At 39.1% G+C, this 12,003-nt stretch overlaps 1 protein-coding gene across 1 annotated transcript in view; it reads left to right on the forward strand.

Annotated features, from left to right (window-relative positions):
• Positions 1–12,003, forward strand: part of LOC118798901 (solute carrier organic anion transporter family member 5A1) — a 74,996-nt gene that overhangs the window by 45,015 nt on the left and 17,978 nt on the right. The window contains exons 3-5 of the mRNA XM_036558519.1: positions 1,325–1,457; positions 2,445–2,659; positions 7,366–7,530. Coding sequence (XP_036414412.1) covers positions 1,325–1,457; positions 2,445–2,659; positions 7,366–7,530 — 513 coding nt within the window. The remainder of the gene's footprint in view (positions 1–1,324; positions 1,458–2,444; positions 2,660–7,365; positions 7,531–12,003) is intronic.

Here is a 12,003-nt window from a genome sequence, read left to right on the forward strand (position 1 = left end):
TTCTTCTTGTGAGCATTTCATGATGCGTGGAACAAGACAAATGAGCAAAAATGAATTGGAATAAAACCTTTATACATTTACATGCATTAAAGTTGAGAACGATTCTCCTTGTCCCATAAAACCTTTTCATTGTTTTTTGACACCACTGGTGTACACGTACTCTGGCAAGGCCTGTGCATTCACCTTCAATGTACCAGGCTTTGCTTACATGGCAGTAAACGTTAGCATTTTCCTCTTTACGGGGCACTGGGAATGTTTTGCTCCAGTAAAGATCATAATGTCAAGTAAAGGTCAGCGGCTATTGGCTTGTTTTGTGCCTCTTCTGAGAAGCGGTGGGCTGTACTGGGTTCAGAGCGAGCAGAGGAAGTGTGCTGTGTTAATGTGTAGACACTGAAGGCTTGTGCTCTTCTCAGTGCTAACTCAGCTATCAGCGGCACAGTCAATCAGTAACTTAATGGCTAAAGTGGAAAGAACATTGAACGCCTTAATTAGGCTTATTATGGTGGAGGAAATGTTACACGTAAGTGGAACTGGAAGGTACAGTAATACTGTGTGTGTACGCGTGTTTGTTTTTGTTCATTTTCAGAACGAAAAATCCTGACTTTGTAAGAAAACCAGGGAAAACCAAGACTAACCTACCTTGTTGAAAGTGATCCTTAATTAGTGTAGTGTTTTTTTTTTATAAAAGGGCATCACCCATTAATTTTGATTATTGGGATTAAGGTTAGATTTTTCAAGTAACGTTTACATTACATTTCAACCCAGACGAAGCCCAAACCTAGATTAAAAGGAATTCCCAATGGCAGTTTACTGTTGGCACTACCTTTTAGTCTAAGCTTGATCCAGCGTTATCTGTGTCTGAAAAACTGGTTAATAGATACATAGATAAATGCACTATATATGGGACATATTGTTACATATATAATATAATTGTGGGACTTTTATGTACTTGCATATTGTTGCTGTCCAAAGAAAAACCAAAGTAGTAACTTTACAGGAGAGGGCAAAAACACTCTTACATTTCAATGTAAGTCAATGTAAAGACGTTTTTATTCCAAGTGATTTTAGAGCATTTCTATTGGTCCATTCATCATGAAATGTTCACACAACGTAAAGGACAGCTGGTGTGTTGAAATGATGTAGAAAAATGGAGACACTATTACAGTAAACATGGGACATATTGTGATTATTATTACATATAGGTAGTTGTTGTTATTGTCATTATTACATATTAGTACTTAAATTTATGTAATGCATATGTGAAATATGATCCCGTCATCCTAATATTGTATAAAAATTTAAACCTGTTTTTTGTGTTTTACAGCTATCATGTATGTGATGGGTGCTCTGGGTCCAGCGGCTGGGTATCTGCTGGGAGGAGTTCTCATCGGCTTTTATGTGGACCCAAAAACCATCATCAACATTGATCAGAGTGACCCTCGCTTCGTTGGTAACTGGTAAGAATTCTTCTCTGCTTTGTGCATTTGAATGTTTTCCAATGTACACAATCAAAAGTTTGTAAGGATACTTTTCAAAGAAGTAAGAAAAATCCCTGCAAAACTTTGTAACATAAAGCAGCTCTTTGCTAATCCTCTGGGTTTATTAAGCTTTAACTTTCAGGTTTGTGATCCTCAGAGTGTCTTTCTTGGTATGAAGAGCAGATTTTGCCAAAACAGTGATTTCATGCCTTTTTTTTCCAAAGCACATTTTGAAGTAGGTCAGTTCTGGTGAGAGGGACACGTGTTTTTTTCTGGTAATTTTGTGACAACCCCTAACTCTGACGCAGTCACAGGAATGGCTTGTGAGTTGAAGCCTAATCCTTGTCAGATAAAAATAAAAGTGCATTCTAGTATAAGTTGTTGTTGTACTGTATTTTCATTTTTAATTTGGCCACGAAACTCCAGTAATCCAGTAAGAAAGACCGGAACTGTAAATGTCACATGAACTTTACTGTTCGAGGCTGTGGTGTCTGGTCACTTAACCTGATACCCTCAGAAGCTTTTAAATGGTGTAAACTGTACAAGAGCCATGATGGTTCAACCAGCGCAGCTCAACAGCCGAGTTTATAGAACGATCTCATCTATGTTAGATACAAATGCTGTGGTATTAATGCAGGTTATCACATCACCCAACATGTTCAGCTATGTTTACATATGATTTGCATGAAACAAACCAATAAACAAAACAAGCGTTACCATGGTAACTCGGTTGATTGTCACCAGGCACAGGCTTATATTGAAACTGTTTTGACCCAAATGTGGTTTAAACGCCTGAAAGATTTGAGTGCTGATAAGTGTCGACATCACAGTGAAGGGATAAAATGAGCGGCCCACTCTGTTAAAACCATTTTGAAAAGCTAGGTGTCTCCAAACCTTTGACAGTGTATTTTCCTCATTAAGGGATGGACATAGAGATGTATGGAGATCCTGTGCTCTTCCCCTCAGGTGGAGTGGCTTCCTGCTGTGTGCAATAGCCATGCTGCTGGTCATCTTCCCCATGTTCACCTTCCCCAAGAAGCTGCCCCCTCGCCACAAGAAGAAAAAGAAGAAAAAGCTTGGCGCAGACGATGTGCCCAGCGATGACGACGTCATGAAGGAGAAATCTAACAGCAAAGGACAAACGGTCACCTCTTCCATGGGCTTTGGGAAGGACATCAAGGGTGAGTCCCTCAGGATGACCACTCAATGATTTTTATCTCACCTTCAGATGTGAACACTTTACTGTCGTTTTGCTGTACTATTGAAATAACATCATTATATAATTCATTACATGATTACTTTGCAAGTAGTTTATTATACAGTTAACTAATTATATTTACATTTGATTTACATTCAGAAGATCTGCACTTCTGACTTTTCCCTGTTTGTTTAGATGTTAAAAAAAATTGGCAAAAAAAGTGACAAAAATGTTCTTTTTTACTAAACGAGGCTGAACACAACTTTTTATCAAATTCAAACCATAATAAAATATCTCCTCTACTGCTCATCTACAAGTGTGCTATTCATTGAAGGTTTACGATTTGCACTTTCCACACAATTTCTCCACTTCTTTGATATGAATAAAAAAAAGAATTTTTAAATGTGTAAGAAGAGGTGTTCAGAATGTATGTGCCTAAAGAGAGCCGTAGGCTGCCTAAGGTTATCGTAACGGCTGAAGCTTTTCCTGGGTTTTTTTGCTGCCTTCACATTTTAGCTCACGATGCACCAATTTCTGACTGCAATTTGTAAATGCTGAACATCTACGGAATCTATAGAACCTGAACAAAGATTTAAGTTTATTTTTATGTCTCATTAAATAGGAATGCATCAAAGAGCGAAATCTCTCAAAAAACAATATGTATAAATGCCAACAGGGACTTTTAAAGATCTGAAAGACAAATGGAGCTTAAACATGCCCTTTCCAGGCAGCGTGCAGTGTATATGTACTAGCATAGTCCTCATGGGCGATTTTTATAGTGGCCTATAGAAGCTGTGTTTCTTTCACTTCCTTCTGCCATAGGTAATTTGAAAACAAGGGTGTGGTGCTGTCATTTCCATTGATTACTGAATTAGTCATCAATGAAGTAAAATGCAAGATTTTAGTAGCTCATCCAACTAAGGCCAGGCATACACTACACACCTTTTAAAATCCTAACAGCTTTCTAAAACACAAAGCATCGCAAAACTTAATGTCAGTTCTTCACAGAATTTCTTGTCTTTTTGTCACATTGTGACATCACAACCACAGTGAATTCTAAACAGGATGTTTTTGGTTAAACAGAATGTAAATATGTCTGTGATTGTGACATCACAACCATTGTGAATTCAGGCCGCTTTTTGCCGCCTGGTTCCCAGGGACTGTATGGACTGGGTTAGTTTTGAAACAGTTTACATAGAGCATCAAACTCTTTAACTTAAAAAAGCAATGGCCTGTGGCCCCTTTAAAGGGAAATTCTGTTCATTTTTCAAAATTTCCAAATAATTAAATCGTTAAGATGTAAAAAGTCATTCAGAATTTGATAATTTGATGTGAAATGCAGCCTAAAATGCAGAGAAACATACCATAGTGGAATTGTTTAAAGGGGTGGTGATAGGAACCAGACTTCAGAAGCGTTCAATGCCTCTAAAAGCTCCCTCACAGGTAGTTAATACACAAAATGGTTCTAAATACACTGCCTGATGTCTGATATAAAGTCTTGGCCTAAAGTTTATATTGGAAATTTTGCATAGTAAATAAAATTGCAATATTTGCCTTGTACACATTGTGCCCACCATTGTAAAGAAATCTGAGCCTGAGAGCTTCTTTCTAATACACCATTTCACTTAAAAAGTCAATAAGGCAAAGAGACGGTGTCACACAATAAGTTTCGGATAGAAAAAAGAACTCAAAAGAACTCCCAGAATTCCTTGGTTATCATGTGATACAAACAAAGCTAAACTGCACCGGGCCTGTTTGTGCTTTATGAAGTTGAGAAATGCAGATATCTCAGTGAGAGCTGGAGAATATTTCACCACAAACTGGCAGCTGACTTGTAATTGTAAAGCGAGTGCCTTGACGTCTGGATCTAAACATTAGAAAGGCTCTTATTTGTATGTGTGCTCTATCTGTGTGGTCCACTGCTTGTGTGGCATGCATACACATCTCTTCATGTTTTTCTCTCTCCTATCTCTCTCTTTGGCCGTTGCCTGAATCACTTGTTCAGTTACGTCGCAGACCATGTCACGCTACAGGACTCCTCAGTGTTCTGAGATGTATTCTATGTTCAGATAGAAACAGTCATCACAGGTAGAAAGCAGCAGCTCTATCGGCAGCGCAATAATGCCTCGGCTTCCCCGATATGAAGGTAGCTGTCCTCGCTGGAGAGAGTTTCTCTGATAAATAGCTGTGGTGTTATCTAGGAAAGAAGCAGGCCGCCTGCTTTTTCTCCAAATGAGCTCCCAGGGGGCCGCCTTCGCACAGCCCTCGTCTCGCTGAAGCGCACGGCTCTGCTGACTCCGCCTGTGGTAGCGCTTTTTTCTGATGGCACAGCCACTGTGAAACGGGCCCTAATGAAATATAATAGATTGATGATCCAAGTTAAATGGTAGAAGCGAAAAATTGCGTAACAAACTAATGTTTTTTCTTTGTTGATTCGGCTTTGAAACTCCTCAATGAGAATCGACTGCATCTTTGAGTGCTTCGTGTAGTTAATTCATTAGGAGACCTCGTCTCGGAGACAGGGTTTGCGGTTAGCTCATTAAACTGTGTCAAAGGCGCTGATTGTTTTTGAAGTTTTTGACTTGTGCAGTTCACTAATGAGCTTTCAAAGACCGCTTTATGGATTTCAGAAATCAATGCCGGGCCTTGATTACTCTGAGGCCTTTCTCTCTAGATATGTTTAGTTTCCTCCTTGCATGACCATCTCTTCTGATGAAGTGCACACACACCTACATAACCCACCACTTTCAAACCTGATGAGTGCATTAAAGGGTCCAAAACAGCCATAATTCAACCTGTCTTTAAGTCTTAGAATTAAACTGCTGTTTTTGTTGCTGTGCCTTTAAGATCAGTAGTTGATCTCTCTTCTGATTGGCCTAAATGTATAAGCAGAATGTAAATATGTCGGTCATTGTGACATCACAACCACAGTCAATTCTAAACAGGGCATTTTAGATAAGCAACCTTTAAAGGGAAAGATCATTAATTTTTCTAAATTTCTAAATTGATTTAATCGTTAAGATGTTAACAGTCATTCAGAATTTGATGGTTTAATTTGAAATGCATCGTAAAATTCAGAGAAACTTTTTCCGTAGTGGAATTGTTTAAAGTGGTGGTGATAGGAACCAGACGTCAGAAGCATTCAATGCCTCTGAAAGCTTCCTCACAGGTAGTTAGTAAACAAAATGGTCCTCAACACACTGCCTGATGTCTGAGACATTGTTTTTATGATAGTTGTGAGAAAGTTTTGGCCTAAAATTTATTTTTAAAATTCTGCTTAGTAAATAAAAGGCAATATTTGCATTGTACACATTGTGCCCCCTGGTTCCTATCACCACTGTTAAGAAATCTGAGCCTGAGAGCTTCTCTTTAGTTCACCATTTCACTTTAAAAAATTGGTGGAACTCCCCTTACAGTAGTGCTGTAGCATTAAAGGAACGTGAGGACTGATCTTACTGGAAATCCTGAAATCTAACATGAGCCAATCTGCTTTATTGGTAGCGCTGAACAAAGTGAGTTGTGTGCTGCACCGTTTAATTACTGCTGAACACCTGCAAAATGTACTGATTAGCATTTGGTTGGCAAAGGTTTGTTCCCTCATTAACTTCTCTGCGTCCAACTTCTCATGCTTACATGGTCTACATGCAGTTGCTAGCTACCCTTAGACCTGATTAGCGTTATTAGCAGAAAAAGCCCCGGGGCTCTGAGGAACAGCGTGTGGAAGCGTCCCTTCATAAACCTGCTGTAACCTACTGCATTCTCGGGCCTTGAGCTTGTAGCTGAGTCAGTGGATTTACGAGGTATTGGCAGAGTTTTTGTTCATTAGTAGTTGAAATGGGCAGCATTCGGGAGATAACCATGGAAACAAGCTCATTAAAGGAATAGTACATTTTCATATCATAAATACGTTTCAAGCATGAGAACGGATTCACACATTAATGCAAAAATAATGATTTTCTAGCTGGTGTTCTAAGTGCTGATAGTTTTTATTATGCTTTTTAAATTATTAATCTGAAGCATTTATATAGGTGGTTGTAAAAGGCATTTTACCCATGTTTAAAATGTCTACAATCATAAGCAAAAGTGGTCAAATTACGTTTTGTTGAGTTTCTAAGTGACAGTATGTTAACACATCCTCTGCAGAGAACACGCTTAAATAAGACATTTTTTTATTCACATTTAAGTTATTTACACTTGGAAAATCAACAAAAACATGTAATTTGACAAGGAGTGCCCAAACTTTTGCATACAACTCTACATATTTGTAAATGTAGCATCAGTGGGACACACATGGCACCCCAATCTTGGAATCACCCAACTACCCTTTTTAGCCATAACCACATTGTTATTGTATAGACAGCAGTATGATGAGCTATTGGCTCCAGTGCAAAACTAGACACAAAATAACTGGTATCTACTTACACAGATGTCCTGAAACCATCTAGAGCCTGTAGTATGAATCTCCTATACAAAGTCTCAAGGCTTATGAGTTATTGAGTGTTATTTATAAGGCAGGTACTAAATCATAAGATGAACAGCTATGGTAAGAGAACTGTCAGCAGAAGCAGATCCCATGTGTCCTCTGATGCAGGACCGGTTCTCTGACGGCTCTGTCCTTGCTGTGATGGCTGTAGAGGACGCAGTCACTGGTGCTGGTGTTCTTATTTTTATTTGGATTTTTTTCCACAGATCTCCCCAAAGCGGCTGTGAGGATCCTGAGTAACATGACCTTTCTGTTCGTGAGTCTGTCCTACACGGCCGAGAGCGCCATCGTCACCGCCTTCATCACCTTCATCCCCAAATTCATCGAGTCGCAGTTCGGCATCCCCGCTTCCAACGCCAGCATCTACACAGGTACCAGGAGGGTTTTCTTTAAGGATGGTTCTTGCAAACTTGATTGATTGATTGATTGATTGGATTAGTATACATTTGCCTCAATCGCACTGTACTACCAAGCTGGGAGGGTGAAGGCTAGCATGTGCTTCCTCAGAGACACGGAAAACCAGCCAGCCTTTTTGCTTCAACAGCCGCTAACGTGACGTTATCTGACAGCTCAACGTGCTTTGAGGCCAATGCTAACTGCTAATTCTGTTACATCCGCTAGCAAGCAGCCACGTTGGCTATCTTTGTGCTAAGTGAGGAGGAGGAGGAGGCCATCTGACCTACCCAGAGAAACACTGGACACAAAGCTTTCTTGGGCTCCCGGCATCAGGTGACCATGTCACTGCCAGTTATCAAACCCCCTAAAATGGAAATTCCAAAATTTCTGCATAATTCAGTCTTTGAGATGTAAACAAGGTCGTTCAGAGTGGGTTGATGTGAAATGACTCATTGTAGAGAAACTTGCAGACTCATTTCTTTACAGTGGTGGTGATAGGAACCCGGGATCGCCATGTCTACAACTCAAATATAGCCATTTTATTTACTATACAAAACCACCCATGAACCTACATGTGTATTCTTCTTTTATATCATCATTACGTATAAAAACACAGAAGACACATGTAGGTTTAGCGTGCCTATGTCCATTTTGATAGATAACAGTTTGTCATTCACTGTCAGAAACCACATAGTGTATGCCTATTTGAGATTACTTGACATGCTTTGAGGCATGTAGTCAGTTTGCACGACGCAAACTGCTGTACAAAAACCTTTATTACTTGTGAGCTGCCTCGTAGCTCCAGAAGCAAACCATCACTTTAAATGCCAAATTAAATCAAATCTTTTCATTAATTCTCACGTATATATATATGTACATGCCCTATTTTCTTCCATCACATGTTCTACGCATTCCCCTCCTCCCCAGTGTGTCAGCCAGCACGTTAATTTACACATCATATAGTCGTGTACGCACATGTGAAAACATAGCATAGGTGTGATGAGCTTCCTTTTATGGCTCTTATCCGCTCAGGGCTGTGTAGGCAGAGCAGATTGCTGCTGAATAAAGTGATCACACTGACATGACTGCCTGAGGTAATGTCCAAACCTCTGGCCTGAACAGTAGCCCGTCACTGGCTGCCTTCCAAAAACAGCCTGGATGTCTTAAAAAGCTTGCTCAGTTCATTCTGCTTTCTGTCTGATTATCTAAAAAGCCAGAGGAATGCGTTAAGTAACTCTCAGCTTCTTATCTCAGTTGTGGAGAGTGCATATGCCTTAAAGGGCCCATATCCTACATTTATCTTGATTTAATTTTTCCCTAGAGTCCATTTCTGATGTTTTTATGAGTTTATTTACCCAAAAAACAGCCCTTATTTGTGAATTCATGACCATTTTCCAACCTCTCTTGGTCCTTTAGAAGTAAACAGGCTGTTTTTGTTACTGTGCCTTTAAGATTAAAATATCTATATGAGCTTTGTTCTGATTGGCTGCCCTGTATTGTGCCTCATTCAAAAAGCGGTCCAGACCGAAACACTCCTTGTAGCTTCAGTGTAAATAGGCAGAGCTAAACTGTTGTAGGTGGAATGGGCAGAAATATGTCAGTGTATTGGTTTTTGTGACATTACAAAAACATAGAATTTAAAATGGACTGCGTTTGAAAGTTCTGTATATGGACCGTATGGACTGTGTGTGAATAGGACATTATGAAATTTAACAGTGTTTACATCCTGCATCAAGCTCTTTTATTTGTATTTCCTTGATATAGGCTCTTTATTATGCCTTACTATAAATTGTCTTTCAGAATGATTCCTGTTTACTTTTTATCATTTTATATGCAGTAACATTTGCTGCAGATTCAAATATTATAACTAGACATTAGAACATCTTTTAGATGACCTATTTGACATTTCAATATAAGTTCTCTGACAACAAGAACTTAAATGCTTAATACATTGTAATTATGTGATAATTACATTGTAATTATCTGATTCCTGATGCTTAATTCTTAATTATTGATGTTATGCAGCTTTCTCAGTCATTGTACAGCTCTGTACATCATTTTAGACTCAGGACTAACACATTAGAATCACTTTATTCATTGTATATGCAACCATTTTGGTGGTACATTATTTGAAAACACTGTTTCCAAACTTCTGAACAGTAGTATAGCAGCACAGATGCTTTCTCCTTCAGCGGCGGCCAGGACACTGGAGAGACGTCAAAAAGCAAATTCTGTCACCAAAGGTCTCTGTGACAAGGGTCTCTGCAGATACAAGCACTGTACACAAATACAAATACCCCTCTGTGGACGTGGCTGCAGCATCGCTATGGAGACTTTGCTGTGGTCATATTGTTGCTTTGGGCTTGTCCTGAGGACAGTGTGGAATAAAGCAGTAAAACCAGGAGGCATTATGCGTGAGATGCTGACCATATGTCAGCGAGCTGGCTGCTGGCAGAGCTTCATGTTCTGGGGCTCGTCATTATGTTACCAGGATACACTGAGAGAGAAGAAGTGGTCCTATGGTTACTATGACGACTGTAGCGTATGCTGGCATGTTTATGAGCATTGACATGGGAAAGCAACCCCCAGGTTAACGTCATCAGACCAGTGCCTGAAGTAGTAGTAGTTGTGGGAGGATCTCGTATTTCTCATTAGCATTGAGGAACATTAGATCCCTGCAGTTATGGAAGAATCTGCCAATAAATGGTTGAAATTCACAGTTTTAGACCTAGTATCTTTTAAGCCTGGCTTTTCATTTTATGAATTTGAATATTAAGTTGTTCCTTGATTGATTGATTTTTATTCTCTTTTTTTAACCATAATTTGTACATTCGTATTCCTCTAATAAAAGTTTATTTCCTTTTTATTGTGCGTATGTACTTTTGCCAGTTAATTCTAGTGTTTATTGAAACAATAAGCCATAATGCATTAGTTACAGTGAAGAGGTGTTAAACATGGTAAATTCATTGTAATGTTCAGCCCTAAATGACTTATTTCTTTAATAAAACAGGCAACAAATTACAAAGTCATAAAAAATACCAATATCCAATAAGTATTTTAATTTAAATGTTATAATTAAGCAGTATTTTTGTAAGAATTGCAGTAAGCACTTCTTCGTTCATTATTCTGTGCAAAAAATAGTATCTTGGCAAGTTAAATTATCTTACATCTAGATATAATCTAGATATGTGTAATACTTTGCATTTAGAGATTGTTGTAATCTTATTATGAGATTATTTAAGATGTTTCTAGACATTTTTTTCTGGTTTTCAGAGAATTAATTGTGAAATTATCTCATTATTGGCAGATAATCTTGTTTGTTGGAAGACATATGCTAAATTATCAAGCAAAAATACCTGCCAGCATAGTGAGATAATAGAGATATAATAAAGATAATATAGTGAGGCCGTTGTATTAAAGGTTCCATGTCCTACATTTTTCTTGCATGATCTTTTTTTAACCCGCTTTTTTTTTTATCGCTCCTCTGCTGTCACTGCAGACTGGCAGGGTTGCCTACAGAGCACCACTAGTAACCTGTTAATGAAGTAATGTTCTTCTTTATTTGAGGTTTGTCCCATTTCGTAGGGAAGATTTCAATCACTACCTCTTGTAGTGCACCTTTCTTTAACCTTTGGAATTAAACAGGCTTCAGACTGGGGTATGTAAATGATCTCCGTTCTGATTGGCTGCCTTTTATGTGCTTCACTTATAAAGCAGTTCCAGCTAAAACACCTCTTATAACTTCAGTGTGAATAGGTGAGGCTGAACTGCTATAGGCAAGTAGGTAAATATGTAAATGTGTTGGATTTCATGGCATCACAAAAACAGAATTCCAAAAGGGGCTGTTTTTGCAGGTTAGTTTCCTCATATGGGCTGTGGGTGACTGGAGAGAATGATACGTTTTGAAAGGGTTTTCCATGAAATTCTTTTATTAATTTTTCACATGATATGGGCCCTTTAATATCCAAACGTCTTCCACACTCAAATTCTGAATTTTGCACGTAGAATAGATGCGTTTATTGATATGGATTTTTGCTATTGGCTGAGCTCATTTACTTAGAGTTGCCCCTCCCATCTTTTTTGACTCACTGCATCCCCCAAACTGAACCAGTCCCATCATGCCAGGCTCCAGCTAAGGGGAAAGACGCTTCCCATTGAAAGTGAAAGGGATCCGTTGCTGTGCTGTACCAATGTCAGTGCTGGAGGAGGAGGGATGGCTCATTTGTGTGACCCCCCCCACCCCCCCCACCCGCCCCCTCATCACTATGGGTTGTTTTTGACACACTCATGGTTATATTTAGCTGGAGGGGATGGAAAAGGTGCTGGAATGAGTTCTCACAGCCTGAGTTGTCTCGTCAACGCATATTTTACCACCTTAGTGCGTGTGTGTGTGTGTATGTGTTTATTGTAGCCTAATGAAGCTCAGCTGAGCGTGTGGTGCGATCCCC

This window comes from Colossoma macropomum, unplaced genomic scaffold (assembly GCF_904425465.1).
Source record: "Colossoma macropomum unplaced genomic scaffold, Colossoma_macropomum, whole genome shotgun sequence".
NCBI classification, from domain to species: Eukaryota; Metazoa; Chordata; class Actinopteri; order Characiformes; family Serrasalmidae; genus Colossoma; species Colossoma macropomum.